The sequence below is a fragment of the Stegastes partitus genome, unplaced genomic scaffold, assembly GCF_000690725.1.
Source record: "Stegastes partitus isolate 25-593 unplaced genomic scaffold, Stegastes_partitus-1.0.2 Scaffold2583, whole genome shotgun sequence".
Lineage (NCBI taxonomy): Eukaryota > Metazoa > Chordata > Actinopteri > Pomacentridae > Stegastes > Stegastes partitus.
In genome coordinates, this window is record NW_007580314.1 from 71,759 (window position 1) to 96,209 (window position 24,451).

At 42.6% G+C, this 24,451-nt stretch overlaps 1 protein-coding gene across 1 annotated transcript in view; it reads left to right on the forward strand.

Moving 5' to 3' along the window:
- Nucleotides 1–1,472: 1,472 nt before the first annotated feature.
- The window catches only part of ppp1r14bb (protein phosphatase 1, regulatory (inhibitor) subunit 14Bb), a 24,799-nt gene continuing 1,820 nt past the window's right edge, over nt 1,473–24,451 (forward strand). The window contains exon 1 of the mRNA XM_008305680.1: nt 1,473–2,089. Coding sequence (XP_008303902.1) covers nt 1,889–2,089 — 201 coding nt within the window. The 5' untranslated portion in view covers nt 1,473–1,888. The remainder of the gene's footprint in view (nt 2,090–24,451) is intronic.

A 24,451-nucleotide genomic window follows, 5' to 3' on the forward strand; every position in this document is an offset into this window, starting at 1 on the left:
ATAGCCTGTTTAGAAAGTCACTTTGTCAAAGGTTAGACTGTTGAATAGGCAGCTGTGGATAATGACAAAGGTCTTTGAAAGTGGGAGTGAAAGTACACAGATAAAATAAAAATCAGTCTTTGATGTTTGTGTTTGATGGTAGCTGTGCCAAATGTGTGGATGCATGTTAATATGAAATACACTGTAAAACATTTTAGGTTTGTTCAACTGTTTCCCTTTAGCTGCGTTTGTGTTGTTTGTGTTGCTCAAAGTGGTGAAAGTAACAGAATTAACTGAACCTAAAAACACACGTTCAATAAAATGAAGTTATTCAGTTGAGTCAGCTTGTAAATCACACAAACAATAGCTGCAGAGCTGCTTTAAATTTTTACAGTTTTTCACTTTAAAGAGTTTGTTTTTCTATTAATATGAAAAACGTTTGGCTAATGTATGGCTATAGGGACTGAAATCAATATTAACCTTTTCTATGGTAAGAATTAAACTAAATTTCATTATTATGGAAGGAAGCAACCATGGATTTAAAAAAAAAAAGTTTGTTTTTAGTTTTTCAAAAAACAAAACAAAAATAAAAACTGTTGAAACTGTTAACATGCTATTTTTTGTTTGTTTGTTTTTAAATTCCACACAGGATTTTTTGTTGTTGTTGTTTGTTTGTTTGTCTTAACAATTAAGTATTCCATTATTTTTTAAGTAATTTTTTTCTGGCACCATTGCTGCCAGATGTTTCTAGTTTATTTACCTCACAGTTTAAAGTGTTTGAAAATATTTGTTTGTTTGTTTGTTTACAGTTTTGGAATGAGAAATGTTCATTTTAGTTTTTAAAGGTTACCATACAGCATCATTTTGGAACATTGTTTTGTTTTTGTTTTGTTTTTTTTAGCACCCTTGCTGCCACATTTACAGCATTTATTTTCTTTTATAATAACAAAACAGGGCAAAAAGGAGGAAAAACTAATACTAAAACTATTCCAAAAGGTACAGTTAAAACTCTTTACAGTATTTTTTGATTAGTTTTTTTTCCCATTACAGTCTTTAAACATTACAATATTCAACCATTGTTTAAAACAGATGCCTTTGCTGCTAGATTTTCAATGTTTTTAGATTTATTCATTTTTTACAGTGCAAATAAATAAATAAATGCAGCTAAAACTGTTGGAAGGTGTTCTTTTTTTATGTTACACCACTCCAAATTTTTCAGCGGATATTTTTCTGGCAGTGTTTTACCTTTTTGTTGTTGTTTTACAGTGTGTGGTTAAACAAATCAGGGAAACACTGTAAAATAACAGAAAACTATAGAAAACAATGCAACGTCATTTAAATTTTTTTTTTTTTTTTATTGCTTACAGTGCACTAAACCTCAGCTGAAAGTGGAGGAGCTCAACATTAGTTTGCATTTTTACTATTTTTTATTTTTTTCTGTCGCGCGACGTGGGATGCGCTCGAGTCCGGCCGGAGAGCGCGCACGCAGCTCTCGTGGGGGAGCCGCGCGGAGACGTGAGCTTTTCTTTGTACTGAATGAAGAGTTGAGGCCGGCTGCGCTCCCGCTGCTCCTCTTTTTATACAAGCACACTTTGCATGCTGTAAATAGCCCAATAAGCCGGTTTACTCTCTCCGCTCCGCCGCCTCCGTCGCTCCCCTTTAGTGCCGTGGAGGCGACCAGCCGCTGCCCAGCCTCCCTTCCAGCGGGTTCGGACAACAAAAGCATCAGGTCCGGCGTGTCGTCCGTCTCTTCTTCGGGGGATTTCAAGTCATTCACCAGCCGGGATTTTTTGTCAGAGCGGAAAAGCCTCCTCCTCCTCTCCAGTCACACTTCCACACACGGGGAGGTTTTCCTTATTTTTTTGTAGAAACCCCCCCTTTTCCCCACACTCTTAACAACCGAGCGACCATGGCAGCTGTAACGAGCCCGGAGACGAGCCCTCAGCCCCGGGTATATTTCCAGACGCCGGCCGGCACCACGGAGGAGCCGGAGACTCCGGTTCGGAAGCAGGGGCGCGTTACCGTCAAATACGACCGAAAGGAGCTGAGGAAGAGACTGAACCTGGAGGAGTGGATTATCGACCAGCTAACGGACCTCTACGACTGCGAGGTAAGAGACTCCGAACAATAACCGATCGAACGTATCGATCAGGCGGCTCCGCTAAAGTAATAGTGCGCGCGTCCGAACCCGAAGCAAACTGTTGATAAAGAGGCTTTAACGGGCCCTTTGTCGGTGCCGCTGGCCTAGCCTCGGTTCTGTTACAGCCTATAACGTGGGCCACATGCGAGGAGGCAATATAGGGAAGCCGGAAATTAAAGAAAAGAGTGAGAATATCCCGTTTTAATGGCTTTTATTCATGTATTGGTGGTTAAACTTGGTGGCCTCCCCCCTCAGGTGGAGGCTAAATGTAGCACATGTACCTTTATAGCCCGACCGTGGAGACACACACTCTGTTCTTTGTCCTGATTGGCTGAGGCGCTTTAAAGCACACCTGTGAATTAAATTAATTCATTATTAAAGGCTGCTTATGTCCAGGCTTTTTATTGTTTAGCTGCTGTTTGGGAGCTGTTTTGGTCTAAAATAAAATAAAATAAATAAATAAAATAAAAGTTAGGACCTCCAGTGTGTTTTAACAATAAATTAGTAAATAAAAACGGATTGAGATCCATTTTTGAGGAGTAAGACTCACATATCGGCTGATACTGTTTATGCATATGTGTTTGTGATATTGAAAAGATAACACCATGGGGTCATTGTGTGTTAAGTTCCCAGCAATTTAACTCAATTTAACCCCACACCATCTGCTAAGCTGTGGTGCATGCTCTGCTACATGCGCTGCAAACGATAACGATTGGGACGATGCACATTTTTGTGGACTAAGAAATTGTGATATTGACGTTTTATTGTTTACACACATATAGAGTCATTGTTTATTAACTTTCCAGTAATGTGTTATACAAACTAGTTAGCAACTTAGCGTGAAGTCGCCCCTCGACTCTGCACCATCTGCTAAGCTGTGGTGCATGCTCTGCTACATGCGCTGCAAACAACAACGATTGGGACGATACACAGTTTTGTGGACTAAGAAATCGTGATATTGACGTTTTATTGTTTATGCATATATGGAGTCATTGTTTATTAACTTTCCAGTAATGTGTTTTAGCAACTTAGCATGAAGTCACCACTTGACTCCGCACCATCTGCTGAGCTGTGACGCATGCTCTGCTACATGCACTGCAGACAGTAAACTATGGAGTCTGAGCTGCTCTGGTGGACAAATTGTGCAGTGACACAATTTTAAATGACCACACACACATTTTGTTCCTTTACAATGTTCTGTAAAATATTTTTATATCATACAACATATACCAATATATCCATAATAGGCAGATATTAGTCGATAATAGTAGTTGACTAATATATCAGTCGGGCGCTAGTCTAGCGGTGTCTGGTTTGGTTCTGAGCATGTGTATTAACAGTGTGAGTGTGTAATTAAGACAAACTGGATTTTTGGGACTGAGTACGAAACTGTGATTTTGATGTTTTTTTGTTTACGCATATATGGAGTCATTGTTTATTGACTTTCCAGCAATGTCATTCCCAAACTAGTTAGCAACTTAGCATGAAGCCACCGCTTGACTCCGCACCGCCGTCTGCTCAGCTGTGATGCATGCTCTGCTGCATGCGCTGCAGGCAGTGTAGAGTAAGAGAGATGATGTAATGGCACTGATTCTAAACTGCTTAAATCATCTTTTTCTGTATTATGTTTTATAAAAGAAAGTTTTCATATCAGATAATACATGCGCTGAAACCGATTAGCAATGCAAATTTTAAGCCGTTTTATCAACCAATGATCAGGAACCTTGTTAATCAGTAATCGATTAGTCGATAACACAAATTAACTTAATGTATACGATTCCATTTCCTGATAAAACTGCTTTAAATGCTCCTGGAGAAGACAGTCAGACACTAGCTCATATTGACGCCGTCATAGTCCAATTTAGATCCAGCCGGTAGCCATTTAGCATCACAGGATGCTTCCTCATGGTGTCCTTTTCTAGCTAAACTCCCACAATGCTCTCTGCTTGCCAACATTGTACTCCAAAAGAGTGCTTCCTCAGGTCAATAAAGTGTTAAACAATACAAAGCGCCACCTGATGGTGCAGCTAGGTACTACAGCTAATGTACAATACAATCTCTGGCATGCATGACCTTATCAGGTTGTATTTTTTTATTCAGTTACATTATTAATAGCAATTAACTGATATATTGGCCAACCGGTATATCAGTGGTGCTGTTGTCTAGTGGTGTCTGGTTTGCTTCAGAGCATGTGTAAAGGAAAAAGGGGAGCAAAGGTGAAGGAGATTATGTCAAACGAGACAAATGATACTGTTGAGTCTGGTCGTACATGTCGTCAGGGGCCTCTTCATAATGAACTCCCTGCTGCACTGATGACTGTGCACAACCATCAGCGGTGGCTAACTTTAGAGTCCCAGCGCACCGGCTCACTTCAAACCCTTGGTCATGGTGACACACACACTCACGGCTGTAATGTAACCTGACGGCAGCTGTGGTGTAGCTGCTGGCGTCAGTAGTTGGTAAGCCCTTGTCAACTCTACTGAGCTGGCATTGACCCACATTCTATTCCCAGCGTGAAGAATACGACGACTTAACAGGTATGGAGAATTCCTCGTAAGCTCAAGAAGAGGAAAGACAGGAGCGTAGTCGTTACACCAGGTCAGAGGGTGTGGTATTACTCAACTTTTCCTACATTTCTATCAATTACTGCTCCCAAAACTTTCCCTGATGCGCATATACAAGCATGTTGGGATGGGCTGAGTGGTATTTTGCAGACAGGTTCACCATTAAAACCTCATCAGGGGTCTGGGTGGCTTTATAGTTACACCTCCAGCCCACTGACAAAAAGCCACAAACTGCTCGTGTGAGGTCAAACAATCAGATTGTACTGTTTCCACTAAATTAGTTCTTCGTCCTGTCAACAGAGAGCCTCTACTGACGGATGATGTGACAGGGGGTATCCTGCGAAATGACACCACAGAGTTACAAACGCCAGCAGAGGTGATTAAAGGACCCAGAGAGGATTTCAAAATCAATGCGCTTTGATTGTCTGCCAATAATGGATTAATATGCCGGGTTTGCAGAGCCGAAAAAAGTCTGAGCTTTACAGCGCCGTGTTGTGGTATTGCTCTGTAGACAAAGTGGTGTTTAAAATGCCGATATTTTTAGATTTTTGGGGGGATAAAAGCGATCTTATTAAATCCATCCGTATACGAGACAGCCTCTTTGGTTTCAGGAACAGATATTTATCTTTTTCACTCACTCCTTCGTTCATCTGTCCATCTTTCATTCAGTAATCCACTCAGTCATGCGCGCTTTAATGCACTGATGATTCGTAGTTAGTTGCTTTTCAGCAGCGTAAACAGGGTCAAATCGAGTCCAAAAAACCCCACGAATGGACAGACAATGATAATATCTCTTCTGCCTGCTGTAGGACGTGAGCCTTGCAAAGATTTTTCGCAATCAGGTCACAGGCGTGTCAGGTTCTAGTCATGTAAATGGGACATTAAAGATTTATTTTACATTTCTGGACACGCACACCTCATTCATCCCTAATGATGATGCCTGCTTTTGGCTTCCGTCCACAGTAGTTCCCTCTTTTCATTGTCCCAATCCAGTCCCTGCCTCGGCTGTTAGACAACAAAGAGATTAATTTACAGTCGGTTCGCTGATGGAGACACATTGGGCTCATTTAGACGGGGCGATATGGAGCACGTGCTACACAACAGTGTAACTGGAGAGGGCAGCTTTAGCTGGTCTGGTCTGGGACAACCCTGCTCGAGGACAAACACATGCACCATGCTTTGGATTGGCTCCTTTTTCTTGCCATGCCTCCCTTTTTTTTGTCAATCCATATTCTCCTCTTTCACCCGTCATTATTTCCTGTCAGTCAACGTCCCCTTTCTCCAGCTCTCTGATTGTTTGGTGCATATTTCGAGTATTAATAAAGCGGCGTGGAATTTGTGCAGCAGGGGATTCATTATGAGCTATTTTTCCATTCAGATAATCCCTTTAAACACGCTACAAGCAGTCAACCAGTCATTTCTGCCAGCCAGCTCCTCAGATATTCATCCAGCCACTTAGTCAGCCTATCAGCCAGAGTTGCTATGGGTAATAGTGAAGAGCCAAACCTTAGCATGATTCCATGGCAACAGGGCTTAATAAATGTTTATGTTGGTTAACCGTGCAGTGGGGGGAAAAAAAATAAAGAAGCTTGCATTCATTTAGTAAAAGAAAATTGTATCATTTCCAAAAAAAGCCCCACTTTTCATTATTCCATTATTATAATTAGAGGCATTCAGTTAGAATAGAAGCAGCTTTGGTGAATACCTGCAGCTGATGTTAATGTGGCATTTGCTTTGTTGAAGAAACACTCCCTGGTTTTATTAGGGTGCACAACGGAGCAGAACCGGGGTCACTTCTATGCATTTGTGCAGTCGCTAGGGGTTACGTGGGAAGAAAGCGGTTTAATTTGAATGCAGATTATGATTAAATATGTCATGAATACAGAGAGTGCAAGAAGAAAAATCTAAAGAATCTGTATAAAGTAAATAAAATAGTACGTTAAATTTACAATCAAGTCAGAAAAGCACATTTATAACATATTTACAGGATAGTAACCGCCGCAATCGGGCCTCCAAATCCCACAATCCTCGTCTCACACTTTATATTTCACATTCAACTGTTGGTTAAGACAAAACCAACCCAGTAAATGTTAGGATTCGAGGCTGCTATGGTGCACGTAACACACGTAGGTGCTCTCTAAATAAATTCCTCGGTTGTTATCAAACCTCCACTCTATTAGTGGGTTTGTGTATAAGGTGCTAAGTGAGTTTGAGCTCACTCTGGGGAAAACAAAAGTGTGGGTTACGCTCGGCAAGTCCGCAGCTCCGCTTTTACTCAAATAATCAGATTTCATTCCAGTCGTGCTGTCATTTCCATGGTAACTGGCCTGTTAAGTTTTTTTTTTTTTTTTATCTGACTGTAAAAGCTCGTTTTCTCGCCGTTTTACTGTGTTTTCCTTCTCGAGCGCTCTGCAGCTGACCAGTAGCTACACAGTTAACGGTGCAGCGAGTGGGCGGACCAAATCCCCAAACTCCTGGGTCCTACGTGGCCACAAAGACGCACACACACACACACATAAACACAGATGGGAATACGAGTGAGAACAGAGGCAGGATTGGTGAGCAGGAATGCTGTAAACGGGGGAAGAGAAAAAAACAGTAGATGGGGATGGCGAGAGGAGAAGGAAAAAGTAGTAGGCAGGGATGTTGGAGAGGGAGAAAGTGTTTTTGTATTCCCTGCTACAGTCACAATGGTTCTTCTAATTGTAGTTCAGCCTCTGAAATACTTCTGACAGCTGAATAAACAAACAGTCGCGCTTTTTCTCACCTCATGCAAAAGGTTAAATGGAAGAGGTGTTTGCCGTTCTGCTTTTACCTTCATTATTTCTTATTTTCCAGAGCATGGTGTCACTTTAATCACTCAGGGGTTTCCCACGTGTATCCAGGCTTTAGTCACTTTATAATCCCAACACTTGAAGATGAAACTCCTCACATGTAAGTCCCTGTGTGCACAAGGATGACTGAAACACCAAAGATATCAAATGAAGAGAGTTTTGAAATCCTGTCTGAGCACACTATTTTTCCTATCGAGGCTCTGATGAAATGTTTTCAGTCATTAATCAGCCGTTGAATGTTTATGGTGCCGTCTGGAAATTTTCACAATCTGCCCACAGCTGTCTGAGCTGAAAACACACTGAGATCTGGATAATCAGATCAGTCTGCGGTCGTGTTGCATGTTGCACAAAAACATCTCCTTTAATTACAAGATTTATGCATAAAACATAAGATTCACTTTATATCTGTGTAAAGTAACGTGACATCACAACACCAGACAGCGAAGACAAGTGGAGTAAACAAGGCAGAGAAAATGTGACTTTCCACGGAAAAGGCTGAAAAAAGAGGAAATGGAGCCAACTGAAGTGTAGCACATATGATTAATTAAACAGCTGCTGTAGTTCCTGTTCCTGCACATACATAGAAATTGTGCGAGTTCAACGTTAAAATGTGTCGACTGCCATAAATAACACCCAATACAGAGAAAAGACTGAACTGCACCACTGGAAAAGTCCATTAGAGCTTTTCATGGTCAATCAAAAAGACTCTTTCTTGCCAAAGTTAGGACAGAAATCCTAATAGAAAATGTAAAATAAGTGATTAACAGTGTTAAACAATAACCCTTTAAAGTGACTCACCTAATGTAAACAGCTGGTGGTCGCACAATTAATGAAATGGAGATCATCTGAGGACACTGAATGTTTTCTAAGTGACGCTTGTATCTGGAAAGTCTAGTCACTGGTGAATCAGTACGAAGACAAAAGAACAATCCGAGCAACTCTATGAAAAGGTTGTTTAAAATCATAGGTCAGGGGGTGGAAACGAAAACAATTCCATGTCACTATAAAGTAATAAAGTACAGTTAAATCCATTATTAAGAAACAGAAGGCATATGGCACATGTGTAAATCTGCCTTGAACAAGCTGTCCTCAAAAACTGAGTGACCCTTTGAGAAAGAGGCTAACGAGGGAGGCCACCAAGACACCGATGACTCCTCTGGAGGAGTTACAAGCTTCAGTGACTGTCCATGCAGCACTCTTTGCTTTTGTTTCACCAGTCAAAGCTTTATGAAAGAGTTGTAAAGAGGAAGCCACTGCTGGGGGGTAAGAAAAAAGCTCACATTGAATCCTGAGTTCACCAAAAGGCTCGTGTTCCAATTTTTTGTAAATTCTTACGAGAAAAGCTAAATTGTATTAACAGTGATTCTCTGTTGAAAAGCGATAAAAAAAAGCTTTTTATAGGCACCGAACACTGTGACACAAACATTTTCCTGAACATCACAAGCTCCTCTGGCTGCGTTTTGCACTCATGAGGAAGAAATAAACAAATTAATCCTTGATTATTTAACCTAATTTGCGTCGGTTGCTGTCTCAAACTTCAGGTCAGCAAATAAGAAACGCTTGTTAGAGGAAGCTGGACTGTGGGAACAGCTGTAATTTCATAGCTTTCCCAGTTGCGGATTAAGTTGGCCTCCATCACCGACGCTGCATCGGGGGACACACACACACATGCACGGAAACACTCACAGGGCGCGCAACATTTCCTTAAAGCGTACACTTTAAGGCTGGAATACCAATCAGTGTTACCCAGTTTCAGTCAGTGTGTGTGTAAGAGAGTGACTACAAAGAGTGGTTGTTACACAGCATGAGTGAAAGACTCCACTGTGTCCTTGTAAACACCCCCCACACCAGTGCACACACACACACACACATTTGCACACAGATGGACTCACACACATCTTGTTAATAGGTTACATGTGGTTCTACATGCAGTTTTTTTTTTTTTCCCTCCTAAGCTCGGGGGTGAGTCAGCATGAACTGTAGCCTGACCCACTGACTGACTATGTGAACGTTTTTATAACGGCGAGAGAATAAATCAACCAAGAGGAGGAGGACGGCTGCCAAGACTACTGCGAGCGAGAGAGTCCAAGCGCGTGTTTTGGTTCGTCTTGTGAGTAACGTCGGAAGGAAGTCGAGAACGCCAGGCGAGGGAACGCACGGATGAAGAAAGAGAGGGATGTGGAGGGAGAGGTAGAGCGAGGGACGTGACTCATTCGCAGGAATGTTTATGCATGTTGTTACAGGAAGCGATCGAGAAAGAAAGAGTGACACAAACGCATGCAGTAGCTAGAAAAATTAACAATATTAACGGACCACTTTCCCTTAAAAAGCTCAGTGTACCCTGAACACACCTGTTGATTCACACAAACACACACTCACTCAGTGAATCTGTGCTTGTAAAATCACACTAAAATAGTATAATGTAGGGTTTCTAAGTCATCAAGAGACAACTTTTTGGCTTTAAATCCATGGAGAGTGGAAACAAAAACACCCAAAACCATAAACTGCAGATCATTTGCTTCGTTGCAGTGCATGAAGTCCAACTAAAAGCCAAACCTTACTGACATTTGGCCACTTTCCCCTTTGAAAGTAGTGTCCTTGTGCAGCAACACACTGCTCCCAGTGCTCCTGCCACATCTGGAACGCTCCCTAGAAATCCTGTTTGGTAGGCGACCTATCTGCAACATACGCTGTGTCAAAACGGTGATGGTACAACTCGGGAGATGGAGATTGACAATCGTGTTGGTGCAGCTAAATATACTTTTTCAATAAGATGTGAACCGACGTGCATTGGCACATGCCACGGTTCAGGTTGTTTGTGCCCAACTGTCTTCCTCGGGCGCCTCCTGATGTCACAGTAGAAATCAGTGTTGACAGCCTGACCTCACCGTGGGGGACGAATTCACGAAGTTCAACCACGTGAATGTCAAACAAAACAATCGGCTTGTTCTTGGGCACTCTGCTGGCCTGCTGTACTTTCTTTAGTAGTGAAGTCTCCACTGAAGGCCACTGTTTGGATCCTAAACGTAGACCAGAATCTCATCAATGGGGATGATCCTTGAATTCAGGTGTCAGAGCAGAAGAAGAATTCATTGCTGTAAAAGTAGTGAGACTCAGGTTGGAACCGGATAGCTGACTTGAAAAGTGAGTGTTTGTGAGTTTTCTAGCAGAGGTCTCCAGACTGCTGATCAAACAGTCGTTGTAGTCCAACAAGTTGTAAGTTGCAATTTGACCACCAGACTCCTCTTCAAAACAGTTTGAGCAAAATGATAGCTATTTGTGCCCATCTGTTAGCATGACTCCTACCTCTCCTACCTGAGTTTTTCATCAATTGCCTTCAATGTGTGACAAATATTAGCTAAATAACTGATGACAAAATGCATCAAGAATTGCACGGATTGCAGAAATCAGAGGAAACAGTTGAGTGGTAGACATTAAACTGTTCACTGTACGCCAAGCATGTTCCATATACCTTCCACGGATGTTTATGGGTTTAACGACGGAATTACTTTTATTTATGTCGCACTTTTTACAACAGTGGAAAACTCACCAATAAATGAAATTGGTGTACGTAATGATCATCAAATCTTGACTCCTATAGCTACTTTTCTTCCCACTAACTGGCTCCTCCATATTCTTGTGAAAAACAACGTTATAGTTTTCTCTTGGCAGTCTTTTTCCGCGCTCACAAAGTGCGTTAAGACTCCAGAGGATTCCTTTAAGAGTTCACCGCTGTGGCAAAGCATGTGGTTGATGGACAGCCTTAATAAACAGAGTGCATGTGATTTGGGTTTTTTTGCAGACTCCTTTGCTGTCTATCTGCTTTGTTGTTTGTCACCGTCCTTGGCATGTGCTCTCCGTCATGTGTCAGCCAGTACAGCTTGTACAAACTCATTGCCTAACGCCGTCCCGCCATGTAAAAACCTTAAGTGTTATGTTTCAGTACCAGCTCAGCTTGATGAGCTCGTCATTCCAGCATCTTGTCGCACAGGTTAGGTGTCAGTCAAGCGAAGACTCGGAGAGAATAAAGCGTTCAACAAAACCGTTTCACCTGCAAGATCAAGAAGTCGAACCGGGCCTCCTTCGCAGCTTCATTATGAAACTTGGCAGCTCGCGGCGAAACCAGTTGCAGTTGCTTGTTTATTGTCAGGAGAAATCTTATCTATTCATATCTTCCTGCTCCACAGTTGCTCACATTGTGCATTTAACGGGCATCCAGTAAATACCCAAGCTGGAAATGTCCGTAAACATAATTAATGCTGAAGCACCTCTCTGCTTCCCTGCTCATTACTTTGAATGATCCACGATGTACAGCGTCGTATTCTTTATTTCAAACCTATTGGTCCCAACCAAGCTGCTATTTGTAATTAAATCAGTTTAGGACCCCACATATGCTTTTGATAGCTGTTTTGCGAACGCTCTTGCGCCCTCGAGGAGGCCTTTTAACGCGAGCAAGGGTGTAACGGTGATTCAGTCCGGTCCACGGGGCCTGTATCATTACTCCACATGTGGCTCCGGGGTGTTGTTTTTATAATAGCGCTTTGAAATTAGAGCAGATTCTTTCGGCGATGCGTGTTTGCTGGAAACAACCGAGCCACTGTCCATCACATGGCGTGGATCCCCGGTGTGGAGTCACCGCGAAGTCTCTCCCGTAAGTAGATGCCTCCAGGTTGTGCGAGGTGACACAGATCCAGTCAGGAGGTTAGTCCAGCGCCAGGAGGTGCATTAGAGCAGATGCCAGTTGAGCCGTTGGTTGGCAGCTCGGAAACAGGCTTTATTCACAGCCTGTGTGTATAATGTGTTTATTGTGCTGTTTGTACGGCAATACTGTACAGGAGTCGTCCACAATGTCCTCCCTGTGTGCGGACATGATGTCAGATTTTGTGTGATTTTTAATATTAAATAGCCGCAGAAAGAGGCTGCGTTCAGGGCCGGTGACTTCCTGACTTGATGCCAGCGTCGGGCAGCGACTGATTCTACCAGGTAACGTTGGGAACAGGTGTCATGTTGGCCGGCGCCGTGAAGCTTAAGAGTTCACGGAATCGCGACGCAGGAGAAAATGTGGCAGAATTCTTGTTTTGAATGTCTGTGGGAACAAATGGACGGATGAAAGATGTGCGGACAGATGGACAGACAGCTGGCAGACAAACAGACGGGCAATTAGGATGAAGAAAGAGTAACGTTATCGGCTTCTGTTTTTGGAAAAATTCAAATGTACATCCTGAATAGATACACCGCTATTTCCTGTTGAATCACTTCCAAGGTTGTATCTGTGTCATCTTTATTATAGGAGACCGTGGCTTTGAATTTGCATTTTAGCTTCAGAGCAGGAAGGAACGACCGACCATATTTGGGCAACGTGTCGGAGTGACAGGAATTTACGAGCTGCTGATTCATCAGGAAGGAGTCGGTCGGTGCCTCGCTGTGCTCCGAATTCTTATGATGTTGAAACGGGGAGTACAGGATGAACCACTGGAGCGTTAAATCATCCACCTGTTGGTTCTGTTTCCGTCTTTATTATGAAATCTGACATTGAAGCTGCAAAGACGAAGCGTTAAATGACAAAACTCGGCGGCTATGGTCAACATAAATGTAAACGTACAATGGATTTTAACAAATGACACTTATTTAAAGCAAAAAAAAGAACAAAATTAGAATAGAAACTTCCTTTACGGTAAACGTTGGAGCCTGCAGGGGAAGAGTTTGCTTGGTTCCTGTTGGTTTCAGTACTGCTCTGATCTGTAGTTTCTGATCCTGCTGCCATGAGAGCCTCGGAGAAGAGTACCAACTTCTGTTTTCCAAGAGTGATTAAAGTAAAACAGGCTATGCACTGGACAGTCGTGGCGTTAGTTTTTGTTGTTCGTTCACTGAGTTTCACAATAACAGAATTTGTTTCATGGGTTGTGAAATGTCACGGCTAAGTAGGAAAAATAAAGAGAATGAAGAGGAAAAATGGATTAATGAGGCCATCATGCAGGAAAAAAAATGAGTTTCTTATTCAGTTTCTTGTTTCAGGCCTTGTCTGTTTGGTTTTTGTTTCCTGTGATAATCTCCTGGAATCTCCCACGTTGTGAGTGTTTTTTTTTTTTATATCCCGTCGCTGATTGACTGAATATGGAAATGAACCAAAGCATTAGCTGATTAGATTATCCAGTGTGTTGCCAAGAGGTCAGAGACTGTGTTGATGATTGATCTGTCTGAAAGAATAATAATGTCTGCAAAATCCCCTTTGAAATCCAAATGGATTATATCTCAATAACGACAGAATGAATTCAAAAGGCTGCACAAATAAACACGGACGCATCTAAAAACACTACTTTAGTGGAGCTTGAATGACCTCGTGGTCGCCAGAATAAAGGAGTAAGTCAGACCGTGAATAAACGCGGCAAGTGAGCAACTCGATGTTAAGCCATTTTGTTGTGTTAGTGGCACTTGCCAAGAGTGACATAATGGTAATCTGCTGTAATCCTTGTTTGTATGCATTCTTATTTTAATCTGCAGATAATCTCTTCTTTCAGTCCAATTGTAGTGGTAATGACTCCTCTGGCCCGCAGAAGGAAAGTGCGTGTGGTCTTCGCCTCTCTCTCACGGTGACGTCTTTGCATTATTACCTGTCTGATAATTAGCAATCGACCGCACATAAAAGGGAAAATCTACTTTTCGACGAACGCCCGAGGCCGCTTTCTCCAATTTACCCAAGACACCTTCACACATGCTGAACATGCTCATCCCTCAACGCGCTCGTCATTTATATCAGTTTGTGGCACGCTGTGATTTTCTTCTGCCCTTGTTCTGGTGCTGCACAAATGACAAAGCTCAGGAGGAGATGGAGGTGGAGGGTGAAAGGAGACACTTGAGATACTGTCTGGATCCCATATTTCAGATGAGGGATTTTGTAATTAGAGTGGGCCGAAGAGAGAGAGAGAGACGGATGATCTTTGTGTGCCGCCGCGTGGAAATTGCATCCGTAAGTGAAAAGTTTGCAGCCAAAGGTTATTTGTGCACTTAGTGTTTTTCTCAAACTGCTTACTGTGGTTGTCTTATATAATCTTCATGTTATATTTACATTTTTTTTATCCCCATATCAAGCAATTGCATTAGTTTTTTTTAGTAATTAAAGCAGGATTTTTCTTGGAAACTGATTCGTTAGTTGGTTGCTGCACCACTTATGACTGAAATATCTCAACAACGACCAGATTGATGATTGATTTATTGCCAATAAATGTTGCACAGACATTCTTGTGTCTCAGAGGATGAATCCTGTCACTTTGGTAGCGCCACCATCACACAAAAATTTGGTTTATCATCCATTAGCCTTAGCTGTGTTTTGCATGCTACCAGCTATGATGCTAACTATGGTAAACACACCCTCTAAATATTTTAGCCTTGTCATGCTAACATCATGATCCAGAGCCTCATCTGACCCTCAGCCTTTTGCACAGCATCTCTACAGTCTGATTCATCGGTGTGTTGCTAACCACTTGATGCTGTGCTATTTCTGCACAGCTCTTACCTCAGATCACTTGTCAGCCTGCGTTACTGTGAAGACTTTACACTTTTTTTTTTTTTTTGTCACAGTTTATATTTCTGTAGGTGATAACTGCTGCAACTATAAATACATTCATTTTGAACAAACTGCAGAAGCTGCATCGTCCGCCGAGCCACGACTGCTGACCACGAGTGTGCTAAAAGGACTTTCAAGAGTCCACAGGTTAAATCGCTCCTGTCGTACCGTGTTTGCAGCGGCGTGTAAGCGGCGGTGTCAGTCTGCGCCCTCGTGTTAGCGTAGTTAGAAAGCATAACGCGGCGGCGGAGCTGCAGGCCTGACAGCGCCGCACAGTTGCCAATACAAGTCCACCCAGGGCTGGTGGTGACCCTGTGGGACCAGCCGAGTGTCTCCTCGGGTGAAGCTGCAGCGCAGACATGTCCAGTCAACACACAGAAGCCACTGAACCGTTCAGTCAGGCCAAACAAGCCGATGTGCGAATCATTCAACCGTACAGCGAGTTAGCCGTGGCTACGGGCAGCTTTTGGAGGGTCAAGGTTGGGTGACATTCTACATTTTAACTCTGCAAATAGATTTTTTTTTTTTTTTTTGGCAAAGTGTGTGATGTTTGTGTGCTCTGAGAGAGAGACGGAGCATTAAAGTTGAACCAGAGTTTGGCCCTGCGGCAGCTTTGACTGACAGCCACATTAGTGTTACAGTCTGTTGCGAATAACTGCAAAGGAGCTGCTGATTGGTCTGCAGATACTCAACATGCTGCATCACGGTGGCTTTATTTAGCAATTCCCCTTTTTACGAAAGTGTCCCTTTACTCTACAGTTCCTATAAAATGTATTTACTTACGTTTACTGAAGGTTTTTGCCTTTGATTGTGTGAACAAAAATGTACAAGAAAGACTCTTTCATGTCAAAGTGAAGACAGATTTCTGTAGCATCTTCTAAATACAGACTTTAAAGGGGTGAATACTTACGCAGCTACTTATTTTACATTTAAAATGTTAAATAATTGACATTACTTTGTAGAAATCTGTTTGCACGTTGACATGAAAGAGTCCTTTTTTGTATATTCTTGTCACAAAAAGCCGAATTGACTGTGATTCAATGCAGAAACAAAATAAAAGTTTAAAAGGGATGAATACTTTGAAGTGCTTTTCCTGTATTTCGTGAGGAGTTATTTCATTTTGATGGCTGTAAACACATTTTAATGTTGGGTCTTCTAACAAAAACTATACCAACTCTTTAATTTAATGAGAGCAAAACTTCCAACTGGGATGAAAACTTTTTTTTTTACAGGCAGTGAATATTACAATTATGTTTGTCTTTCTATCTCTTCTATTGTCATCTAATTACAGTGCAAGTCCAATCAAAACTACTGTGCCCGCGTCCTAATTATAGTGATGAATGTTTCCTGGCTTCATGCGAAGATCCGTTCGGTGTACTTGGAGCCCGTTTGGTTTGGCTTTCTCTTGCAAGAAGACTTGAAACTACCCACACAGCACCGCGATGCACATTAGCATGCCCACATCACTGCCGCCAGACTCCGGAGGCTCTGCTTCTTTTTACTTTACATGACAGAGCCATTTTATCTGCGGAGCGATAGCAGGAAGGCTGACGGGGCTGCAGAGTCAAAACAGATGGAGGCACGGGTGTAATGGGGGGAAATGAGGGGTCGTTTTAAGAGAGTTTTTATAGAATGATGCCATAAACGAGCCTCGTGTGTAGTTACTTCTAAGAGACGCATGTAGAGGAGCATTTAGAAGTTAATTTTTATAAAGAAATGTAATGTTTTCCTTCATCAGCGGGAAGAAAGAATAAAACTGCAACTGCAAGGCCAACGCGAGTAAAGAAAACACGAGCGATTGAAACAGTTAAATTCTAGTCTCTGACTGTAAACGCAGGCTGTAAAGCAGTTTGTCTGTTTTGCCTGCGGCTCTTTCTCCCTGTTTTTCATACGATTCAAAACAGGACATCATATTCTTCCTGCGAGGAAGTACATCCAACTGATTAGACGCGCAATAGAGATGAAGATCAGCCGGCGCGCACAAACAAAAGACGCACAAACACAAGATGTGAGGCCGGATTAAGTACATTGCATTGATTATGGATCACTTTGCTTTATGGTTTATGGCTGTGTGTGTGTGTGAGGCCACATATTCATTACAGCAGCCAGTCACCACTTAGATTAATTGTACGCTCACACACACACACACTGATATGGCTCTGCCCTCTTTTAAGTGTTTCTTTTTCAGTCTTACATACACTCAGACCGCCACTTCCCACAGATATCATTATGCCTCCCCCTCCCCTCTCCAAGTTCACATGCTCAGACCGGAAGTCTGAGTTTTAACCCTTTAGGGACTTTTATGAAGCTTGAACACTTTAAAAACTCGTCAAAGCGGACTAGATTCTGAGGGAAGCTGACATGCTTGTTGTTGTAAGATCTGCAGATTCCTGATAAGCAGCCATGTGTGTGAGGCGGGAGGGAGATATAAGTGAGATGGAAAGCAGCAGGCGATGAGTGACACAATGCATCTCTAATCCCTGCACCCCTGCCGACCTCTGGGTGACTCCCTCTCGTAAGTGGTTTCATGCCCGCAGCTAGGCGATCCGAAACGCCACGAACTGACCTACTGCAAACACCGAGGGTGAATCTTCTGTGAGCTGCGCTGTGTGGTAACGCCAGCCAGAGGGGAAGGGCATCAAAGGAGACGTAAAGATAAAGGGACAAGAGTGGGGGAGAGCGAGGCAGGCAGGAAGCAGGTTCAGGCCCAGTATTTTTCCACTATTTCCCATCCTGTCTCTGCGCTTCTGTTTGTCTGAGTTAATCAGATGACCGTAGACCAAACTAAGTCACAAGGGTGTCATGAATTACCACCTCGACATGGCCTCCAGGCTGCAGTTCAGCCTCCAGCTCCTTGATTTCTGGCAGGAAAGATGTGGTTTGTTGTGGCCGTCGTTTAGTCTTCTCGCAGCGGAACATGTTTCCATTCTGAGTGCGGACGTTTCCAAATAATCTGCCAGCGTCAGATTTAGCAATTTATGCTCTTCTAGGAAACTAATGTTGAAGTTCTGGTAGGAAAGAATGCCTCTGTGTCGTATTCCCGTGTTTGATTTGGGCTCAGCCGTAGTTCTAGCCGTCCCCGCTCAATCAGTCGGTGTTTATTTGAAAGTCAGGCCCGCACATGCGTACGATGTGGCAGTCTGAATGTGTAGTTACTGGCTGGTGTGTGAGGCTTTATGAGCTGTGTTTGCCAGTAAAACCCCTTCTGTACATCCACAGTTAAATATAATGAAGGGATTTTTTTTTGTTTTTTTGCAAAAGCATGTTTTTAGCTTTTTTCCACGAGTGTTGGAAATCACAGAGTAACTCATGATACAGATACTGATTTTCCAATCGCTGAATATGACAGATACACTTAAAAAAGGCAAAAAGCAGGATTTGTGTATTTATTATTTCTATTTTTATGATGTTTCTGATCAGTTTTCCCCACGTCTGCACTGATTTTCGTCTTCCTCGCTGTAACTTAGTTAACTTTTATTCACTTTACACCCATTCAAAGAAAGTTTTCTAAATTTTCCGACCAAAATTAAAATTTTTATTTCAACTCTGTCTGTTCCAAATATTGGTTATCGACCTCCTTAACCCTCAAAACTCACCAGCAGATTTAAACCGCATGTTGTCTCTTAAAAAATCACCAAAATGACAACTTTTATCAGAGCCAGAAACTGTAAAAACTGAAATAAACATCATTTTTGACATATGGTTCAATAGAAATACTTAATTAAGCTTAAAATTTTGATATTTCATTAGTTTATACATGTCTCAGTTTTTAAAAATGCCCAAAATATACTGATTGCACTAACGAGATTCTGTAAAAAACGAAAAATTCTCCACTAATTTTCCCAACTGAGAATCCATCAGTGGCTCAGCTGTGATTAACAGTCTCATGACAAACATTAATTTCGCTTTTTGGCTGAACTGCAGGCTAATAAGCAAGTAGTTAAAGAAATTTTACTTTTTTTTTAATGATTTATGGCATGATAGTTTTTTTTGACTGCATGAAAGACATTCTACTTCTGGTCATGGTTGTGCTGTTTCCATCGAGGTGCAGGACTTTAAATTGCAGTAAAGTGACAGAAGCAAAAAAAAAAGAACTCTCAGAAACTGCTCGAGGATTAGAGGGTTAATCAGGCCCTGACAAAAACATATCATTGACTAATCCTGCTCCGATGTTCACGATGCGGAGCTGTAAAACTGGTGTGTGGACAGTATGTTCTCTCACCCGTGAGAAACCAAAACACACACTAAGAGTCGAACCACTTCAACAAACGTCTGCAGAGCGGCCGCACAACTTGTCACCGTCGGCGCTCACGCATATTTTCTACCTGAGCGACTGTGCCAGGGTAATACTTTTAATGGAGCGCGCGCATAAACATACACTGGCTCACCCGCTCGCTAATGCATGCACACATTTACAGTATCAACACTCAGCAAAACGCTTCCTTCCCTGCTCGGACTGACCTCAATACAGAGTGGATAAAACTGCAAAGTGTTGCAGTTGTAGCGTCGCCTGTATTTCCCACGTCTCTGCAGCGCTGTGCAATGAAAGAATTTAAAAAACGCTACGTAAAAAGAAGCAGTAAAGTGTTTATTCGGCACTGACGGATGCATAAAGTATCAGCTCGCAACACGAGTCCAAACAAACACACACGAGGAAATTAAAGAGAATGTCTTTGTGTTTTGCCACGCGGCCTACTTTTCCTACTCCTTCCCTTTCCTCCTTCCTCCATCCCGTCAGCCATCGCTTCCTTCTGTTTCCCACTTCCCTTTACCGTCCCCTCTCTCTCTCTCTCTGTCCTCTTTGTCAAACGCAGCCAAAACATTGTTTTTGTGTTCTGCAGCAGAGCGGGCAGCTGTCCATCCTGAAGTCCGGTTATTTTTATCCTGGTTTTGTTTGTTGAGGCGGCAGAAAAAGCAAAAGTGGCCGTTCATCTCCCAGATTTTTTTTTGCTAAGCCTTTCTGCAAGTCTTTACATTTTAAACGCTCTCCTCGGCCCTCGCTAGCTGACACACTTTCTCACACACAGTTTACACAGATCCCATCAAATACATCAGTTATGGAGTGTGTTATCAGTGGGAGGCATGCTGTGTAATCCTTGTAGGTGGCCTCTGCGACCTACTTTCGCATCTACACTCGAACGCGGAGCTTTTCACATCTCTGAAGCGTTGGCTTACATCCACCTTTAATATACCTGCGCTGTCAGTTGGTGTCTTAATGCACTAATGCAACAGTTCTACTTGCATTTGACTCACTAGAACTACTTCTATCTGCAGTCTCAGCTATTTATGTGCACAAGTTGCAAGTTTTAATCAGGTTTAAGGTCAGTCAGGGTAGTTTAAAATCAAGTCAGGCAAAAATAAAAACTGACTTCGCCTCTCCGATCGCTCCTCCTCATTACTTCCCTTTCCAGAGATATTTCCAGTGGCCACGATGGGCCTTTTTGTTGTAACGCGAGGACACTGACCCACTTGTGTGTAGCTTATGTTTTTCCGGAGAGGGAGCTGTATCTGGCATTTCATCTGTCCAAAGCCTGCAGCCGCTGCACAGCTCCCCTGATAGAGGAATAGTACTATGGCCTACACGCACATATTCACACACAGCGCTCTCATACTGTCACATCTCATTCTGTTCTGCAGGAAGCCTCCAGACGAACACTGGGTCTGGCTGCTGCTCTGTCCCTCCGCGTGCGAATCACATTTGCGAGCTTGTCAGCGAGGAGTGTAATTAAATTCAAAGACGACAGTAATACGATGGAGCAATGTGCCAGTTCATGGTATCTGATTGTTTTTTACAGGTGATTTGTACTCTGTAGAGAATAAAAATCACATGTGGTTACTGTAAATAACAAATATTTTTGGTACAAATTTGATTTGAGTCATTTATTGTACAATTTAATGCCATTTTCTAGCTAATAAACACTTCAAGTACATTCAAATGACTAAAATCAGTTCATATATGGTATATCGTTGACAGTGGAATTGGTCTACAACAAGAAAAAAGGGTGTAGTGTGGACAGGGAAGAGTGTATTGTGGCTCCACAGCCAGAATCAGAAGTCAGAATTAGAAACAGATTTATTGCCTGGTGTAGTTTACACAATACGAGGAATTTGTTCTGGTGGGTTGGTGTAACAAAACATCAATAAATAGAGCACACAATAAATATACAGTAAAATAAAGTGACTAAAAATAAAAAATAAAAACAATACAAGCTCCAAAAGATACCAGATAACCAGTTTTCCCTGCTTGCATGTCAGAAAATGTTTTGTAGATCAGCTGTAGTACTTGGTTGTTCCACCAGGCGGATCCTCTTAACACTGTATTGACCAGAGGAGGTGTTCACTACAGACAGTTCTGTGTTGGCAAGCAGAGAGCATCATGGGAGTTTAGCCACCAGCGGGGCATCACGACAAAGACTCATGTGATGATTAATGACCTCCAGCCAGAGCTCATATGCTGGGATTGACTAGAGCAGTGTTCAGACATCCCAAGAGTCCACTGTTGTTCGTTTGAATTATCAATAAATCACCAATTATTGATTAAAAAAACTACTGAGAACTTGCATCCCTAGTGTCCTGCCACACATTGTGCTCTCCCTTTATGACGCGAAAGCAGATTAAACAAAGGATAGAGTTTGTGCTGATATCATGAGATGGAATTGTTGCCTTGAGTTTTGCAAACACAGTATGCTAACACTTCCTCTATATTTACTATGGTGGCTGTAATATTAGCAGCTACCTACAGAAAATATTTGACGTGTGGGTTTTGTGTAATTTCTAGGAGACAGAGTTGGGCATTTACATGACTACCTGTATCACTAATACGGCCCTCATGGGTGTCGTATCTGAGCCCTGGTAACACCTATGACCAATAATGGACCAACATATTAAAGGTTATAGCTCCTTGTGGACCCACATATGAACAGCTGCAGGCACCAGCAACATGTTATTATATTACAATCTCCTCCAGCTGAAGGACATGTTCCATATGTGGCCATTAGACCGCTATTGATGTGTTGAAGCACATGTTGGTGCACTTGTAGCGTGGTAGAGAAAAACTGGAGGGTACACGGACATCATTTGAACCCTTATACTTTCAGGAACACTACATTAAAAGTTCCAGAGATCAGCTGTTTTAATCCCACCTGTATCAGAAGGTGTCTTAAACACACAGAGACCGATCCAGGTGTGTTTCTGAAAAGAGTTGAGGATAAAGCAGACCTTCCTCCTCTTTTGAATTGTTCCTCGCCGCTCTGCTTTGTTTACAAACCTGCTCTGAATGCCAATATCTGGTAGAGGCACCTTTTGTTTTATTCCAGAGCACATCTGCAGCCAACAGTAAAGCCCCTCCAGACTCCAGACTAGTTCAGCAAGTCAGTCTGGAGGATTGTTTTGGAAATCCTCCCTCGTGATTCCCTGCTTTCTTTGTGTCTCCTCTCTGAAGCCTGTCTTCCGGCCTTTTTCAACATCTCTCCCTCCCTCCCCTCGTCTCTCGTCTCTCCCCCCCTTCCTCACTCTTTCAGTCTGCTCCACTCAGCTGCTCAGCCTCCTCGACGTGCTCCTTAACCTCTTACCTTCCTTCCTCCTGGCGTTCCCTTCCCCCTCTTCACAGATTTAACTGTGTCTGTTAAATCATTTCCAAGTAAGCTGCATTAAGCTACTATAATTTATGCTTTTCAGGACTTTGCACATCACGAGCGTCTCGGCATAAAAGAAAACGGATCCAGCATCGATCATCACCTAACTACCTATTAGCTTCCTTTGTCTTTCATCCTTTCCTTACGCTGCGTGTAGTCGCACATGGAGCCCACATGTGTGTAAATCGCACACCGCTTCAATATGTCTGCAGTTGTGTGTTTTCCTACTAATTCGTCGGGAATCAGATTTTTGTGCCGGAGTGAGAAACCGTGTTCACGCTGCCTACTTTTTCTACATCTGCTGTGCATGTGTTGCACATTGTTGCCCGCTTACAGTGTGTCCGTGTGTGTGTGTGTGTGTGTGTGTGTGTGAGTGTGTGTGAGTAAGCGTGTTGCTGACAGTAAGTCTGTCTGTCACCTCCAGTCTCTATCTCACACACACAGGCTGTCGGGCTTTTGAATTAAATCCTAATACTCTGCTTTTTTTTACGCACACACACACTCATGCTTCATCTCAGACTTATTAAAGCCCATTTTTATAATTCTTTAATCCATGTGTGTGTGTGTGTGTTAAAAAAAACCCTCTACAGTTCAGTTAACATGACATACAAATGTGCTCACACAGCATGTTGCGCCTGTCTGTCTCCCCCGTTTGCGAGTCCGCATGACTGTGTGTTGGGGTGTGCGTTAGGGGGCAGCCGGGCAGGTGCAAGAGACAGCTGGTGTGGGCAACTCGAACCGAGGGGGAGGACGAGAGCGAGGGGAGAGATTCCTGGAGAACGGCGTGAATGCGGGGTAGCAATTGAGCTGCAAAAAGAGGGGAAGACGAGTGTTTGCACGAGTGCCTTGTCGCCAGTGGTGAAGCACTTTGATAGAACACACTGAGCCAGTGTGCGCGAGCGAGACAGATGGAGAAGCAGAGGAAGACAGGAAGAGCATTTAAACACTTTTTATAGCAGCAGATTAATCAGGAAAAAGGGATTGATTGGATAATGAGAGAAGAAGTGGCAGGAAAGAGACAAAGCGTTTTCTGCTTTACTTATTTAAGAATCCTTCCTGCAGCTCTTCTTAAAGGGATCATTTTCTGTAGTTCAAATGTGAACTACAGATGAATTTTGAAAAGTTGTCACGTCGTGTTTTCGGCAGATTTCACCCCTCGGAGATCTACAGCCGCCTGTCTTCACTTGAGGCAACAGTGTGAGAGTCAGCAGTTAGCGGCCAAGTTCTAACAAAAGCCCTTTCTGTAGGAAACACTCGACAACAAACTCATAAAAGTGTTATTCTAAAATAAATCTTGTGCAGTTGATTTCATGCTCACGTCCCATACGGACCTTTGGAGGCAGTGCTGTTTGTCTAGTCATAAATCAAAGCAGGATCCCATGTTGCTCCGTGCAGGTGTGTTTCTGTAGTAACACAAACATCACCTGGTGTAAAGAGCAGCTCAACTTTCTGGTTAATACAGAGCGTGTACTGAACAATTCATTGATTTGAAATTGAAATCGTAGTGTAAAACAGTGCAATTAGTGAATGCTGGAGTTTTGGATTCAAGGGTTTTCAGGGGTCAGTTACCCGTCAGTGAGTGTGTTTTATTAGTGCACACTGTGGTTTAACTAACTTAATCCCAGTTCAAAGAGTTTAAATGGTGGATCCAGTTTGGTAATATTCTGTCACGTGTTTTAAATCGACTACACAGTAAAAAACTGAACTGAAATCGGACTTATGTCCCCAAATTATTT